This window comes from Schistocerca gregaria, chromosome 4 (assembly GCF_023897955.1).
Source record: "Schistocerca gregaria isolate iqSchGreg1 chromosome 4, iqSchGreg1.2, whole genome shotgun sequence".
Taxonomy (NCBI): Eukaryota; Metazoa; Arthropoda; class Insecta; order Orthoptera; family Acrididae; genus Schistocerca; species Schistocerca gregaria.
In genome coordinates, this window is record NC_064923.1 from 203,139,363 (window position 1) to 203,158,115 (window position 18,753).

The 18,753-nt window shown below is 43.3% G+C and overlaps 1 protein-coding gene across 1 annotated transcript in view; it reads right to left on the minus strand.

The window, feature by feature from the left end:
• LOC126267980 (acyl-CoA Delta-9 desaturase-like) overlaps positions 1-18,753 on the minus strand; it is a 138,014-nt gene that overhangs the window by 57,429 nt on the left and 61,832 nt on the right. Inside the window, exon 3 of the mRNA XM_049973326.1 lies at positions 14,756-14,886. Within this exon, the coding sequence (XP_049829283.1) occupies positions 14,756-14,886 (131 nt within the window). The remainder of the gene's footprint in view (positions 1-14,755; positions 14,887-18,753) is intronic.

Genomic DNA, 18,753 nt, shown 5'->3' on the forward strand with positions numbered 1-18,753 from the left:
AATCCCTATATTGACCGACCAAGTGCAACAGGTATGGAACTCCACCCCACAAATTGACATCCGGCACCTGTACAGTACAATGCATGCACTTTTGCATGCTTGCATTCAACATTCTTGCGGTTACACCCGTTATTAGGGTACCAACATTTCACACTTGCAATGCCTAATCTCGCGTTTACATTAACCTGTGATCTTGAAATGTTTCTCACTTAAATATGATACCTAGACAAACGTATTCCGGCGAGTTTATTAATCTACATTAATTATTTTTTGTGATACTATTTTTTTCTGTCGATGTATTTTAAGAAATGCATAGTACGAATACCGACTCGTATTTTATTCACCAACCGGAAATTTTTTTGGAAATTTGTGGTAAGGTCTTATGGGGCCAAACTGCTGAGGTCATCGGCACCTCAACTTACGCACTACTTAATCTAACTTAAACTAACTGACGCTAAGGACAACACAAAAACCCAAGCCAGAGCGAGGACTCGAACCTCCGACCGTTACAAGACGCTCCAGACCGCGCGGCTTCACCAACCGGTTACAATTAAATTCAAACAGTAGAGATCCAGTACATAATGACTGTCCGAGAATCAGGCACTGATCGATTCGAAATGAGAAAATATTTTTTGTGTTCACTGGAATTGATCAGCCTCTACTTTTAAGTCAGCCAATTTGAGTACCGCGTGCGTGGTCTTGCACGGAAATCGGTTGGTGAATTAAACGTAATACTTGTCAGCATTCGTATTATGCATTTCTGAAAAAAATGAATTTTTTTATTGTTTGTAGTATGCTTTGCCTTCCGCCGACCTTCGCACTGACTTATCCAGCCAGTTACAGGGATACATACAGCTTAATATGGACTTCGAACCACGGTGTGTTTCGTATTTTTCGCATTAACAAATATTGCTGGAGATGAAAGAACTGGTAAATTTCAGGATTTGTTCTTGCCAAGGATCGAAGTCGAGACCTTTATAGTGATAGGCCGTCAAATTACTACTTTTTTGTTTCTTTTTGCTTTTTTCACTATCCCTTTTCTTCCTAGTTCTCATCGATCGGGCCAATAACAGTGAACATACACACCGAAGAGCCGAAGAAACTAGTACACCCGCCTAACATCGAATAAGGCCCGCACGAGTACGCAGAAGTGCGGCAACACGACATGGCATGGACTCAACTTATGTCTGAAGTAGTGCTGGAGGAAATTGACACCATGAGTCCTGCAGGCCTATCCATAAATCCGTAAGAATACGACGGAATGGAGATATCTTGTGAACATCATGTTGCAAGCCATCCCAGATATGCTCAATAATGTACATGTCTGGGGAGTTTTATAGCCAGCGGAAGTGTTTAAACTCAGAAGAGTGTTATTGGAGCCACGCTGTAGCAATTATGGACGTGTGAGGTGTCTCATTGTCCTGCTGGAATTGCTCAAGTCCATCGGAATGCACAATGGACATGAATGGATGCAAGTGATCAGACAGAATCCTTACGTACGTGTCACCTATCAGAGTTGTATCAGGGGTCCCATATCACACTGCAAACGCCCCACACCATTACGGAGCCTCCACCAGCTTGAACAGTCTCCTGCTGACACCCAGGGTCCATGGATTCATGAGGTTGTCTCCATACCCATACATGTTCATGCGCTCGATAAAACTTGAGACTCATTCCGACCAGGCAACATGTTTCCAGTCATCAACAGCCCAATGTCAGTGTTGACGGGCCCAGGCGAGGCGTAAAGCTTTGGGTCGCGCAGTCATCAAAGATGCAAGAGTGGGCCTAAGGCTCCGAAAGCCCGTAGCGATGCTGTTTCGTTGAATGGTTCGCACGCTGACGCTTGTTGATGGCCCAGCATTGAAATGAGGAGCAGTTTGCGAGAGGGTTGCGCTTTTGTAATGTTGAACAATTCTCTTCAGTTGTCGTTGGTCCCGTTCTTGCAGGATCTTTTTCCGGCGGCAGCGATGTTTTACCGGATTTCTGATATACACGGTACACTCGTGAAACGATCGTGCGGGAAAATCCCCACTCGATCGATACCTCGGAGACGCTGTGTCTCATCGCCCGTGCGCCGTTTATAACACCACGTTCAAACTCCCTTAAATCTTGATAGCCCGCCACTGTAGCAGCAGTAACCAATCTAACAACTGCGCCAGACACTTGTTGTCTTATATAGGCACTTCCGACCACAGTGACGTATTCTGCCTGTCTACATATCTCTGTATTTGAATACACATGCCAATTCAGTAGAAAACACTAGTGACATCTGAGGAGAACAGAGGCACTCGCACCTTTGTATAGAGTACATTGTAGAGCCACTAAAGGTCGAATCGCTTCTGCTCCATTTGCCGGCTAGTTGTAAACAAGGCCGTGCAGCGGGCGTCCTGCGGTCAGTAGGAGAGAGTTCCGTCCACCGGTCAGTCCATGATCTCCGCGGACGAAAGCGCCGGCAGCTGTGTTCGTCGCACGCCTCCGCTGCTAAGTGGCCTGCGCTGCTCTTGGAAAAACAGCCGCCGGCGAGGACACAGTTCTCGCATACCGTAGAAAGCGGCTTCGTTGCCGTTCGCAGACCCAGTGTCACGGTCAGCGCTAATCCAGCGTTGTCTCCCTGCTTAGACCGTGCATGTGCATCAGTGTTTCTCGAGAGAGTGTGAGAATTCACTTTCACCACGTTGCTTCCTGTGCTTCTCCTCTTGTGTTAACATCTTCAGATTTACCTTTTTTTCCAATAGAGTGTATTACCTTGGTAAACGTAGGAATTCGCCACCATCTAGTAACGTAAACGATGTTATGGTTGCATAATTAACTTAATGAATGTCTTATTCGTAACATACCAGGTGATCAAAAAGTAAATATAAATTTGAAAACTGAGTAAATCACGAAATAATGTAGATAGACAGGTACAAATTGACACACATGCTTGGAATGACATGGGGTTTCATTAGAACGAAAAAAATGCAAAAGTTCAAAAAATGTCCGACAGGTGGCGCTACATCTGATCAGAATACCAGTAATTATCATAACAAAATAAGACAAAGCAAAGATGATGTTCTTTACAGGAAAAGCACAATATGTCGACCATCATTCCTCAACAATAGCTGTAGTCGAGGAATAATGTTGTGAACAGCACTGTAAAGCATGTCCGGAGTTATGGTGAGGCATTGGCGTCCGGCATTCCTAGAGATGTCGGTCGATCATGATACACTCGCGACTTCAGGTAACCCCAAAGCCAATAATCGCACGGACTGAGGTCTGGGGACCTGGGAGGCCTAGTATGACGAAAGTGGCGGCCTAGCACACGATCATCACCAAACGACGCGCAAGAGATCTTTCACACGTCTAGCAATACGTGGTGGAGCGCTATCCTGCATAAACATCGTACGTTCCAGCAGGTGTTTATCAGCCAGGCTGGGCAGATGCGATTCTGTAACATATCGGCGAACCTCTCAGACGTCACGGTAGCAGTTTTGCTGTCCAGCGCCATCTGTCGGACATTTTGTGAACTTTTTTTTGTTCTAATAAAACCCCATATCATTCCAAGCATGTGTGTCAATTTTTACCTCTCTATCTACATTATTCCGTGATTTATTAAGTTTTCAAATTTATACTGAATTTTTGATCATCCGGTATATCTGACTCTTCGATTCTTGGGCATGTTTCGAGTTCGAGCGATGATCTTATGACTGTATATAATCATCGTTCTGAAAGCGTGTAGCACATTATCTTTTTAAGTTCTAACAAAGGCACGAGAGAGACAATTCTGACGTTGCGGTTGGTAGTGGAATCGAGGCAAATGAAAAATCAAGACGCGTTCATAGGATTTGTCGGCCTGGAAAGAAGTTCGACAGTGTAAAATAGTTCAAGATGTTCGAAATTAGGGGTAAGCTATAGGGAGAGAAGATCCAAGAGGGAATAATAGGAGCAAACGACCAAGAACGAAGTGCTAGCATTAAAAAGGGTGTAAGACAGGTATGTAGTCTTTCGCCCATACTATTCAATCTGTACATCGAAGAAGCAATGATAGAAATAAAAGAAAGGTCCAGAAGTGGAATTAAAATTAATTCAAGGTGAAAGGATACCAATGATACGATTCGCTGATGATATTGCTATCCTGAGTGAAAGTGAAGAATAATTATATGGTCTGCTGAATGGAATGAACAATGTAATGAGCACAGAATATGGATTGAGAGTATATCGAAGAAAGAGTAATGAGAAGGGGCAGAAATGAAAACAGCGAGAAACTTAACATCAGGATTGATGGTCACGTAATAGATGAAGTTGAGGACTTCTGCTACCTAGGCGGTAGGTGGACATCAAAGGCAGACTATCAATGGCAAAAAGAGCATTCCTGGCCAAGAGAAGTCTACTAGTATCAAACATAGGCCTTAATTGGAGGAAGAAATTTCTCAGAATGTACGTCTGGAGTACATCATTGTGTGGTAGTAAAACGAGGAATGTGGAAAATCGGAACAGAAGGGAATCGCAGCATTTATGATGTTGAAAATTAGGTGGACAGATAAGGTAAGGAGTGAGGAGGTTCTGCCCAGAATCAGAGAGGAAAGGAATATATCGAAAACACTGACAAGGCGAAGGGGCAGGGTGATAGGACACCTGTTAAGACATCAGGGAATGACTTCCATCGTACTAGAGGGAGCTGTAGTGGGCAAAAACTGTGCAAAAAGACAGAGATTGGAATACATCCAGCAAATAATTGAGGACGTAGTTGCAAACGCTACCCGGAGATGAACAGATTGGTACAGGAGAGGAATTGGTGGTGGGCTGCATCAAGCCAGCCAGAAGCCCGATGACACAAAAAAATTTTAATATTATGAGTTACGTTTCTGATGTGGCGCTAGACTTGGACATAGTGGGCCAGCTTCGTAGTTGTGAAGGAAACATGCCACCAGTATTTGGTATGACAAACGAGGGAGAGGTAGTGGTGTCTAAATACTTTATCACCAGATTTGTGAATGACATTTCAAACCTCTCTGCAGGGACGGTATGTGTCTCTGTTGGATGGGGCGGTAAAGATCTGTTCGTACTATTCAAGACAATGAAGTTATGAGCTGCCACAGGGCTTCATCTCTTTCTTCCATTTATCCTTTGGAACACAAACACATCACGGTAGATTACAAACTCTCACCACAGTCAGCCAAACGAGACACACTTGACACTCCATAACAGGGTCAGAGGAGTGCAGTGGCAAAACACCCTTCGCTAGAACCTTGCAATGGACGGCACAACGATTGCTAAATCTGCCTCGAATGCTTATTTCCTGAGCACCGAATTACCCTTCGCCCGCCTTAATGCATGTCAACGTTCATCAGGTGGTATATTTGGAATGACTTCTAGATAGCGAAGAACTGGTTGATTTTTTATGAACATTTTTTTGCCACTAGGTTTGCATTTGTACCTGCGTTAGTTGCTTTGTAGATATATTTTATGATGTAAGATGTTATTCAATTTCCTTACACCATTTTGCACGAAACAACACAACAACACACATAATGCACTAAGACAAGGCGTTATGAGAGGAAAAACCACCTACTTCATCGATTTCGTGCACGATGCACAAACTTGGGCTTTTTTAATGTTTGAAATCATGATAAATGTATTATACGTCCAGAAATGTGTGGCCGGCCGCTGTGGTCTAGCGGTTCTAGGCGCTCAGTCCGGAGCCGCGCGACTGCTACGGTCGCAGGTTCGAATCCTGCCTCGGGCATGGATGTGTGTGATGTCCTTAGGTTAGTTAGGTTTAAGTAGTTCTAAGTCCTAGGGGACTGATGACCATAGATGTTAAGTCCCATAGTGCTCAGAGCCATTTGAACCATTTGAACCAGAAATGTGTGTAAACACTTCCAGCGAAAATAGCGAATAACTAACACAACATATGTGACATATATTTTGCATTTATAGATGGTAAATATGCGAAAATTAATACGGAATTTGAAGTTCGTGAGGAAATCGAGACGAAATGCATGACACCCGAAATCCTAAAGGGCGCCCGAAGACAGGGGGAAAGCATTTAACCTGACAGTGACGTTCAAACGATTCCCTCATAGCCATTGTGGCCGCAGGAGGTACCTCACATTATTGTTTGCTCAAGGTTCTGAGAAAGTACATTATGGATAACGACTTCATAGCTTCACAATCCTGTGAGATAGTGTTTCTGGAAAGGATAGGGCTCATGTAAGTGATTACTAATTAATACCAGGCAAAATGACCATGAAATATCACTAACAGAAAGGTCATATTATTACTGTTTCTAAATCTCAGTTCCTTTCAGAAAGATATTAAGTGTTTTCATTTAAAGAACTTATAGTAAGTAATTAAGTGATTTTGTGAACGATATCTATTACCAAACTAGTCACAGTCTAACGCTGAAAACCGATGTGGAAGTAAAAGCAATTATGGTGTTCCTTAATTATATTCTCGCAACTGCACACATAAATAGTTTATTTTTTATTGATTATAATTACTGTATTTAAGAACACTCTTTGTAATCAATAAATACAATTAATGTAAATTATATGCTAAGCAAGGCAGAGTATACCACTACATAAAACAAATCCAAAAATGGGGTTAAAATCCCGAAAATCCCGTCTCTACATCATTAATTTCACAGAATGTTTGAAACTTTTAGAAATATAGAGTAAAGTTCCTTTTCCCCCTTAGCTACACTGCAGATTTAATCGGTATCAGGTCTTGTATTTGTAAGAGGGATATGCAGTTTTTTAAAGAAAACTTAGTTCAGAACTGCAGTGCCGATATCGATATGAGACGGGGGGGGGGGGGGCAGCCTTTAACCTTAAGTGAAGCTCATTTTCATGCTATTTTGGTTTCAGCTTCAAGCTTAAAAGGAACACAGTGTGCCATATGTATTGAAACGTTAACTAGTTTAGTTGTTGCCGTGGGTTTAGTTGTTTGTGTATTCCGTGTTGAACTTGATGGACGGGTTTAAAACTATAACCCTTACACACATGTAGCAGTAAATATCAATCTTTTCAACGCCATGCCCATATTCAGTTACCCATTGAACATTTATTACCGCACGATTCTCATGTTTCGTGTTATTCATCGTTTTCAGAGTTACTCACGCGGAAGGACAGCTTTTGACATGTCATGGCAATAAAATGTTGCTGTGTGGCATGTTAACTCACTATATGGTCCGTAGTTGACATGAAAAAAGGAAAATGATGCATCGATAAATATTGTATGTCGTACATTTTCATAATAACGTTGAAAGAGACATGGAATTTAATTCATAGGTTAAAACGTCCGCAGGTGTGATGATGAAGCTCACGTCATCTGTGAGGCAGAAAATTTCAGTTCCTTTAAGTGAAAATGTGTCTACTCGCTCTACAGAACAGTGACTAGCCAGTCTTCTTTATTTTACGTAAAATCAGCCAGTAAACTAGATTCAGTAACGGCTGACAACCACTCTTGGTAATCTAAAGCGTCACTTGTTCATGAAATGTAAATTTTTGATATTTCTTTCATTACTAAAAAATTTATTGTATACTACTTTTGATTACTGAAAATAAAAATAAAAGAACGGCGCCGCCCTACAGGAAATACAGTTGTAATTATTGAATTTTCACAGTTCTGTTACTTACGAAACACTCGGTATGTGGTCTGTCTTAATTAGGTTTTACATCATAGATGTCTGAGACTTGAAAACGTCTGTACAGCCATGTAGTATTATTTGATTAAAGTACCTACGCTTGGGTTTCAGACAGGATCCTTCGTTTCCAAAATTGTTCAGTTGGAGTTTCTCTGCAACGCTATTCGTGTTTAGTTGGAATACCACCGACCTTGGTACAAATTTTCATTCATCGCTTCTGTGGTGTCACCGCCAGACACCACACTTGCTAGGTGGTAGCCTTTAAATCGGTCGCGGTCCGGTAGTATACGTCGGACCCGCGTGTCGCCACTATCAGTGATTGCAGACCGAGCGCCGCCACACGGCAGGTCTAGAGAGACTTCCTAGCACTCGCCCCAGTTGTACAGCCGACTTTGCTAGCGATGGTTCACTGACTTCTACTCTCTCATTTGCCGAGACGATAGTTAGCATAGCCTTCAGCTACGTTATTTGCTACCACCTAGCATGGCGCCAGTATCCGTACTATTGATATTGTGAGTCATGTACCATAGAGAGCGACGATCTCCATTAATGGATTAAAGTTAAGTATTCCACCAGCTACGTCCGTTTTTCTCAATTCTAATTCCCTTGTCATGTTCCAGACCTTACGCCAGCCTGCGTGAGCTAAAACGCGTGCATTTCGGCCTCCTTTAACCATACGGTTGGCTCTCCTGCCAACCACAACAGCTTCAGTCTGCACACATTTATTAATTAGATTTGTTATGACCAAATGGCACCCAACCTGAGTTCCTTTTGTCGGAAGTAGCTGACGCAATGGAGTCGTATTAGTAAGAACGGCGGTTTCAGGAAGGAATATTAGGTCCCGTTGATTTCAAGGTCAATAGAGACTGCAGTTTCTATGCCCTTCATGTCATACAGATATAGCTGTTCTGTGATTTCTCAAAATCACTCAAGTCAAACGCCGAGATGGTTTCTCTGAAAGGACATGGCAGATTTCCTTTCCCAATCTCCACAAGTCGAAGGTTGTTCTCCGTTTCTATTGATGGCAGGTTACATACTTCACTTCTTTCTATGAATTCCTTTTGGCATTCTTCGTTTTCCATCTGCAAGTCAGCTCTATACGGTGATGACCGTTCAGGACTCCCGCTTTACTGTCTTGAATGGAGCCTTAAGGTAGTGTTTCCACTGCTCCCCTCAGACTCGTGACGTCAAGTGTGTGTGTGTGTGTGTTCAAATCCTCCCTCGGGCATGGATGCGTGTGTTTGTCCTTAAGTAGTGTGTAAGCTTAGGGACTGATGACCTTAGCAGTTAAGTCCCATAAGATATCACGCACATTTGAACATTTGTGTGTGTGTGTGTGTGTGTGTGTGTGTGTGTGTGTGTGTGTGTGTGTGTGTGTGTGTGATGGTGGCAGAAAGTAATACGTGACTGTGTAATACATTGTTTCCCTGTTGTAGTATGTAATGAGTATGGAATTAAAGGAATGCTGCAATGGCATACATTTCTGGAATAGCACAAATTAAGCAACAAATTAACATGACCATCTGAGAGGTTGATCACTATCATATTCCTTCACTACGTGGTAAATGAGATTTTTGTTAAGATTATTGACTGGTTCTGCAAAGGAGGACTACCTTCGAACTCTGGAAAAATTCAGAAATACCCCTCCTCCTATGAAAGTATGAGAGACATTCAAAAAGAAAATAGCCCTTGCAACGGACAGCAATGCTCTCCGTACACTTGGGCCATTCTTAGATGAATTTACGTTCTCTGCACACCCTTTGACCTTCTTTTGAAGCAGCCTCTGTTTCTCTCCAGCACTACTGAGAGCAGTGGAAGGTCGGAGCGTGCCGGTGCTCGCAGTGTCGGCAAATACGTGCGCGCCCAAGGTCTTCCTAATGGCCAGTGACAATTCCCTCATCGGTTTTCATTTTACAGCAACCGGCTCGTTCCTTCTTGAATATTCCCTATTGTTTGTCAACAACAGGTAATAAACAACGTAGGTAATTCTAAGTTCTTAGCTACGCAAATGGAGTAAAACACACACCGTATAAACCATATAGCGGCCTCCTAAAAAGTTTAGGTTCACGCACTTTTATCATAAGAATGATTGCTAATTTTGAGGACACATAAAGCAGTAACTTAACATATTTTGCATATTTTCATTCACTGACGTTCTACGGGGTATTATTCTGAGGTAGCTTCTCGTTTAGGCAAGACGTACTCAGCCGGCCGCTGTGGCCGAGCGGTTCTAGGCGCCCCAGTTCGGAACCACGCTGCTGCTGCGGTCGCAGGTTCGAATCCTGCCTCGGGCATGGCTGTATGTGACGTCCTTAGGTTAGTTAAGTTTAATTAGTTCTAAGTCTAGGGAACTGATGACCTCAGATGTTAAGTGCCGTAGTGCTCAGAGCCATTTGAACCAAGAAGTACTCGTTTAATATATATATATATATATATATATATATATATATATATATATATATATATATATATAAGCTTCAAATGCCTCTGAGCACTGTGGGACTTAACTTCTGAGGTCATCAGTCCCGTAGAACTTAGAACTACTTAAACCTAACTAACCTTAGGACATTACACACATCCATGCCCGAGGCAGGATTTGAACCTTCGACCGTAGCGGTCGCGCATTTCCAGACTGTAGCGCCTAGGAGCTCTCGGTCACGTTTCAAAACAAAAGTAAATAGAACTATTTGTTGAGTCCATAAGAGCATATCTTGCACGAGTGTGTTTAAAAATTGTAATACAATATTAACTACGACCGTGCAGCATATTTATTTTCTCACGAAATTAGTTATCAACATTGCAGTGCTGTTTGAAAGTAATTAGGGTATTCACCAATACAACGCTACGACGGGACCAAAATAGTAAGTTACACATTATTATGGGAGGCCAACCGTTGTTGAATGCAGCACTACCCTTGAAAGTGATGAACATAACCCACATCTGTGCGGTCTTGGTTAAATTGTTGGCACCATTTCACTACGCCTGGACACGACGTTACATTCGGTCCTTATACCGTCAGACTAGTACGGCGGATTTGTATGTAATTCAGCCTTTTCGCGCCTAAAAATCGCACGGTCATGCATACTTCTTTTTTGGAATACGTTTCACTTGCCGCCCCATTTCAATTTGAAAATACTCGACCCTCACTGCACAAAGGGAGGACATGTGTAACTCAATTTATGAAGTCACCACATGGAAGAAAAAAATGACCTCCACTCCCCTGTAGTGAATCTAACTTTGGCACGAAAACTGCGAGTTACTCAGCAGTAAAACTTTTTTAATAAGCTGCCCACTGAAATAAAATTTCTGACAGAGAGCATAAATGTTTCTAAATGTAGACTGAAGTTTAAGAACTCCTTCTATGTGACAAAGGAATCTGTGAATATTACAAATAATTATTCCATTACGAAACAAAAAATTTGTAGCTTTCTCTCTCTGACTTTTGTTCATCATACCCATTGTGTATTAAACTAAGGTGACATGTAATAGCGAAATCCACATATACAGATGGCGGAAGTGTCGCGTACACAAGATATAAAAGGGCAGTGCACTGGCGGAGCTGTTATTTTTGTTCTCTGGTGATTCGTGTTAAAAAGTTTCCGAAGTGATTATGGTCGCATGACTGGAATTAACGGACTTTGACAGCGGAGTGTTAGTTGGCGTTAGACACGGGACATTCTATTTCGGAAATCGTTAGGAAATATTCTGAGATCCACAGAGTCAAGATTGTGCCGAGAATACCAACTTTCAGGCATTACCTCTCATTACGGATAACGCAGTGCTACACGGTCTTCATTTAACGACCGCGAGCAGTGGCGTTTGCATACAGTTGTCACTGTTAACAGACAAGCAGCGTTATGCGAAGTAACCACAGAAATGAATATGGGGCGAGAGTTCCTTTGCTAATAGCTAGACATCGTCTGCAGCGCCTCTCCTGGGCTCGTAACCATGTTGGTTGGACGATAGACGACTGGGAAACCGTGGGCTGGTCAAATGAGTCCCGATTTCAGTCGATAACCGCTGATGATAGGGTTCGATTGTGACGCAGACCCTACGAAGCTATGGACCCAAGTCGTCAACAGTGCAAGCTGGTGGTGGCTCCGTAATGGTGTGTGATGTGTCAGCGTGGAATGGACTGGTTCAAATGGCTCTGAGCACTATGGGACTCAACTGCTGTGGTTATCAGTCCCCTAGAACTTAGAACTACTTAAACCTGACTAACCTAAGGACATCACACACATCCAAGCCCGAGGCAGGATTCGAACCTGCGACCGTAGCAGTCGCACGGTTCCGGACTGCGCGCCTAGAACCGCGAGACCACCGCGGCCGGCGAATGGACTGGGTTCTCTGGTCTAACTGAATTGATCATTGACTGGAAAATTTTTATGTTCGGCTACTAGGAGATCATTTGGAGCCATTCATGGACTTCATGTTAAGTATGATAATGAGGATACGTTTTACGCCGTGCGTTACACGTACATCTACTCAGGGGTAATACGGGTCAACAGCTTTGCCGGCACATTTAACTTGGGAAGCACTGGCCAGCACCCTGGCCCAACTAATCTGCAGTGGTGTGAACGATGAGGTGACAATTGTAAAAATGCATCATTTGTACATTGTGCTCGACGCCGTGAAAATTATTGTTTTCCGTGTTTCTACGTCGCTTATAGCTCTGGCTCGTGTGAGAACACATCTGTCCTATATAACAATGGCACATTCAGACAAAGAGTATTAGATTTTTCACTTTTCTCGATAAAATTTAATTGTGTGTTGTTTTCCTAACTTCAAAATCTTTAACATTCTTTTATTGTGTATCGATAATTAAGAATGTGTATTTGCATTGAAAAACAGATCTCGGCGTGAGATATGTAATTAGAGACTAGAACACGTTAATTTTTCTTGAAAAATGATGATAAAGTTTCAGTTAATTACTACGTATTTGATAAATTTTATATTTAAGTTATTTAGGTATTCAAACCGAACAAAAAGAAACTGTACACCACAACGAGTTTGGCACCGCCGCCCACCAGCACGCTCGATTATCGGTGTACGACGCTACCGATTACGCCACGAATATAATTATTTTTAATTAATTTCTTATATTTATTACATAGTGTCTCTCGAAAAACGTTACAGCTGATTTTTCTCTTTAATGTTGTGGAAAACATTAAGAACAACTTGGTTCTAATCATTAACGGTGATCCACGCGTTTGTTTCACTACGAAGCAGGAAGCAGTGTTATCCATTTTCGCGGTACATGTGAACAGAGAGACAGCTGGAGCACAAGTAGCGCTTACAGAGATTGTGACTGTACACGATTTTGAAATAAAAGTTACGTAGCTGAAGTATGATCGACATAAACGTTGATGATTGTTAATACATCAGAATGTCTTAAAGCTTCATTTACAGTCACATAGTAATAAGATATACAGGGTGTTACAAAAAGGTACGGCCATACTTTCAGGAAACATTCTTCACACACAAAGAAAGAAAATATGTTATGTGGACATGTGTCCGGAAACGCTTACCTTCCATGTTAGAGCTCATTTTATTACTTCTCTTCAAATCACATTAATCATGGAATGGAAACACACTGCAACAGAACGTACCAGCGTGACTTCAAACACTTTGTTACAGGAAATGTTCAAAATGCCCTCCGTTAGTGAGGATACATGCATCCACCCTCCGCCGCATGGAATCCCTGATGCGCTGATGCAGCCCTGGAGAATGGCGTATTGTTTCACAGCCGTCCACAATACGAGCGCGAAGAGTCTCTACATTTGGCACCGGGGTTACGTAGACAAGAGCTTTCAAATGCCCCCATAAATGAAAGTCAAGAGGGTTGAGGTGAGGAGAGCGTGGAGGCCTTGGAATTGGTTCGCCTCTACCAAACCATCACTCACCGAATCTGTTGTTGAGAAACGTACGAACACTTCGACTGAAACGTGCAGGAGCTCCATCGTGCATGAACCGGGTGTTTTGTCTTACTTGTAAAGGCACATGTTCTAGCAGAACAGGTAGAGTACCCCGTATGAAATCATGATAACGTGCTCCATTGAGCGTAGGTGGAAGAACATGGGGCCCAATCAAGACATCACCAACAATGCCTGCCCAAACGTTCACAGAAAATCTGTGTTGGTGACGTGATTGCACAATTGCGTGCGGATTCTCGTGAGCCCACATCCGTTGATTGTGAAAATTTACAATTTGATCACGTTGGAATGAAGCCTCATCCGTAGAGAGAATATTTGCATTGAAATGAGTAGTGCCTGCACACGCTGTACATGGTACGGAAACAACTGGTTCTCCCGTAGCACACTTGACGTGGTCAACGTTACCTCGTACAGCACCAACTTCTCTGACGCTGACATTAGGGTTATCGTAAACTGCACGAAGAATTTCCTCGTCCATTGCAGGTGTCCTCATCGTTCTAGGTCTTCCCCAGTCGCTAGTCATAGGCTGGAATGATCCGTGCTCCCTAAGACGCCGATCAATTGCTTCGAACATCTTCCTGTCGGGACACCTTCGTTCTGGAAATCTGTCTCGATACAAACGTACCTCGCTACGGCTATTGCCCCGTGCTAATCCATACATCAAATAGGCATCTGCCAACTTCCCATTTGTAAACATTGGACTGACTGCAAAACCACGTTCGTAATGAACACTAACCTGTTGATGCTACGTACTGATGTGCTTGATGCTAGTGCTGTAGAGCAATGAGTGGCATGTCAACACAAGCACCGAAATCAACACTACCTTCCTTCAATTGGGCCAACTGGCGGTGAATCGAGGAAGTACAGTACATACAGACGAAACTGAAATGAGCTCTAACATGGAAATTAAGCGTTTCAGGACACATGTCCACATAACATCATTTCTTTGTTTTAGTGTGAGGAATGTTTCCTGAGAGTTTGGTAGCACCTTTTTGTAACACCCAGTATAATAAATAAGTCGGAGCTGCTTCCAATAGCGGAACAACACCAGAGTACGAGAGCTGTGGCTGCTGACGCATCATCGCTTTTGTGCTTGTTTACATCAGGTTTATTCTTATGATGAACAGATTATTGTGCGAAGTCGTGCGCCGTACTGGTGGAGTATCAGGCTGCAGGCGGCAGGCAGTGGACTTACCTGTCCAGCTATGGTGTGTAGGGTGACGAGCGCCAATCGCACTCCCCACGTGGCGCGGAAGCTGCGGTGCGTGTACAGCCGGTGGGCGCCTATAGTTACACCGAGGCCCGACACCACGCCCACCAGGATAGCTGCAACACCACACACGCCCTCACTGTTAGCTCGTCTGCCAGCTCCAATGTGCAATCACAGCGCTACAAACACGACATGCATGAAGAGTAACGGGGGAAAAGTCTTAGAGAGGCAATGCATCCTTATACACTGAAGAGCCAAAGAAACTGGGACACTTGCTTAATATCGTGTAGAGCCCCCCGAGCACGCAGAAGTGCCGCAACACGACGTGGTGGCAAAGACTCGACTAATGTCTGAAGTAATGCTGGAGGGAACTGACACCATGAATGCTGCAGGTCTGTCCATAAATCCGTAAGAGTACGACGGGGTGGGATCTCTTCTGAACAGCGCGTTGCAAAGCATCGCAGATATGCTCTATAATGTTAGTGTCTGGGGAGTTTGGTGGCCAGTGGAAGTATTTAAACTCAGAGGAGTGTTCCTGGAGCCACTCTGTAGTAATTCTGCGCATGTGGTGTGTCGGAACTGCCAAAGTCTGTCGGAATGCACAATGGACATGAATAGATGCAGGTGATCAGACAGGATGCTTACGTACGTGTCACCTGTCAGAGCAGTAACTACACGTATCAGGGGTCCCATGTCACACACGCCTCACACCATTACAGTGTCTCCACTAGCTTGAAAAGTCCGCTACTGGCAAGCAGCGTCCATCTACTCATGAGGTTTTCTCCATACCTGTACACGTCCATCCATTCGATATAGTTTGAAATGAGACTCGTCCGACCAGGTTACATGTTTCCAGTCATCAACAGTCCAAAGCCTTGTATCGTGCAGTCATCAATCGTACACGAGTGGGCCTTGACTCCGAAAGCCCATATCGAAGATGTTCCGTTGAATGCCACGCAGGCTGACACTTGTTGATGGCCTAGCATTGAAATCTGCAGCAATTTTTCGGAAGGGTTGCATTTCTTTCACATTGAACGATTCTCTCCAGTCATCGCTGGTCCCGTTCTTGACGAATCTTTTTTTTGGCCGCTGCGATGCCGGAGATTTGATGTTTTACTGGATTTCTGATAGTCCTACGATAGGTTATGAAAGAACCAGTGGAAATTTGCAGCATGTTATTGGTTATGTGTGAATGTCCAACTGGTAATCGGAAGCCTACTTATGGTTTGCAGAATTCTTATACTTTCAGACTGCACCGGTATGTACAACATCGTACTCAGATTCTGATGTTGAATTAGTATGCGCCTGTAGATAGGCAACCTAATGAACAGATTTGCAAGGCGTGGTGCTGTCTCACATTTCCAGAGATTTCGTGTCAATGATCTGCACGCACGTGCTGTCGTTCGCCGCATCACAAAAGGTGTCCATGTTGAATACCTGTAATGTTAAACTTCCTGACAGATTAAAAATGTGCCAGGCCGGGACTCGAACTCGGGACCTTGGCCGTTCGCGGGCAAGTGCTCTACCCAAGCACGACTCACGCCCCGTCCTCACAGCTTTACTTCTGCCAGTACCTCGTCTTCTACCTTTCAAACCTTACAGAAGCTCTCCTGCGAACCTTGCAGAACTAGCACTCCTAAAAGAAAGGATATTGCGGAGACATGGCTTAGCCACAGCCTGGGGGTGTTTCCAGAATGAGATTTTCACTCTGCAGCGGAGTGTGCGCTGATATGAAACTTCCTGACAGATTAAAACTGTGTGCCCGACCGAGACTCGAACTCGGGACCTTTGCCTCTCGCGGGCAAGTGCTCGCGAAAGGACTAGTCATTGGACGTCACCTGAGTAGCAAATCCATCAGGGATGTTTCGAGCCATCATAAGGCTTCCAAAGTTGACTATTGTGATGGTGAAATGGAAAGGTGAAGCAGCAATCGCAGCTAGACGAAGATCAGGTAAACGCCATGTACTGACGGACAGAAACTATTGACAACCTCGAGTCTAATTTCACCCAAGGCAGTTTTGACCTTTGTTGAACGGTTTTCTGTGTGCTGGTTCCGTTGATCATTTCTTTTTCAATTTCGTCTCATTTTCCTGCAGTCCTTTCACATTGGCTCCCTTGCACTTCTGTTTGTTGCATTCCAAAGCGACTTACATTGTTGTGTTTCTGCCTTTTGTCGGTCGATTGAAGTATTTCTTGTGTCAGCGAGGATTCATCGCAGTTACCTTCCTTGTACCTATGTTTATCTGTCCAACTTACGTGATTGCTCTTTCCATTTACATCTATTCCTCTTCAACTGAACATCCTACATAGGTAAATGTTTTTTTTAATTACCGCTACCAGTCACAAAATTTGTTAACTAATGCATTATTCATTTATCGTGCGACATGTTTCGAGGGTACACCTCATGATCAGGCTATACGGCAAAACAATTTCACAATAGCATCATGCAGATATTAAAATGCTGTGGTTATCCTGCGGAAGAAGAGAAAACCTAGTAAGAGAAGATGCCACTTTGCAAGCTGGACTGATGTTTGCATGAAAATGTTTTGTAACATTCACTCACTTTGTTAATATGGTGTGGCAGCCTTGTTGTGATGACCTGAGGTGTTTCCATTTCTGTGGCTCTCTTGTCAAATTGGCTTCAAATTCTTTCTACAGTGATATTCATTTCCGTAGTATCTACAGCCTTACAGAAATTCAAACGCATCTCATCTTCCGTCATTGCTTCAGTATCTCACTTATTTCCAAATTCATTTTTCTAGACGAGTCTTTTAAACATCAGTCTAGTCTTCATCATTACTAAATTGTGCTCTGAATCTGTTTCTGCTCCTGGGTACACCGTACAATGTAACACCTGGATTTGGAATCCCTGCCTCGGCATCTTGCTGGAATATTTCTGTGTCTCACAGCCTTTCTCAGGTATAAATCCTCCTCTTGTGATGTTTGAACAGCGTATTCGCTGTTACTAGCTGAAAGTTTCTGCAGAACGCCGGCCGTTATGGCCGAGTGGTTCTAGGCGCTTCAGTCAGTGCCATTTGAACCATTTTTCTGCAGAACTCAATTAGTCTTACGCTTCTCTCATTCCTACTATCAAGTCCATATTCTCCAGTAACTCTGTCTTCTATTGCTTCCCCTACTACAGCGTTTCAACCTCCGTGATTGTTAGATTATCATTTCCCTTTACATACTGAAATATCTGTTCAGTGCCGTCATATACTTTCTCTATCTCATCATCATCATCATCATCATCATCATCATCATCATCTGTACCTTAACCTCAGTAGTTGGCGTAGGTATAACGTCGATTCTGACTACAACAACCTTATCGCTATACAGTTCACAGTGACTCACTCTTTGCCCTACCTTCCCATTCAATTCTTGTATTCATCTGAGCAGGAATCCTTATCTTCTTTCCAGTTTACTTCATTGAACCCAACATTGTCTAAATTGATCCTCTGCATTTTCCTTTTCAGATATTTTGGCTTCTCTTCCGCTTTCACATTTCTTACATTCCACTCCCCGGCTCTTAGGATCTTACCCATTCTTTAGTAACTCAATATTTTTCTCATGGTCAGCACCTCCTTCACAATATCCCACCAAAGAACCGAATGAGAGGCAAATTCTGAATATTTTGGCAATGGAGAGATCAATATGGCAATTTATCAGTTGCACGCCTCTTATCCTGTGAATATGCATAATGCGTCTTTAATTCAGTGGTTTCTATAGATTTCCTCATCCTTATGCTACACATCATTGCGGATTCTTCCACCTTTTGAGGGCAGTTTCCCACCCCAGGGACAAGAGAGTGCTCTGAACCCTTGCCCATTGATCCGCCCTCTTTGACATAGACGCTGGCAGAACGAGGATAACTTCTTATGTCGGAAGTCTAAAGCTGCCATTGCTGATAATTTTGATTCAAGATGTAAGCAATCGCTGGCTTCGAACACGAGATCCTGGACTTTTGGCGACTAGTCAAAGACGCT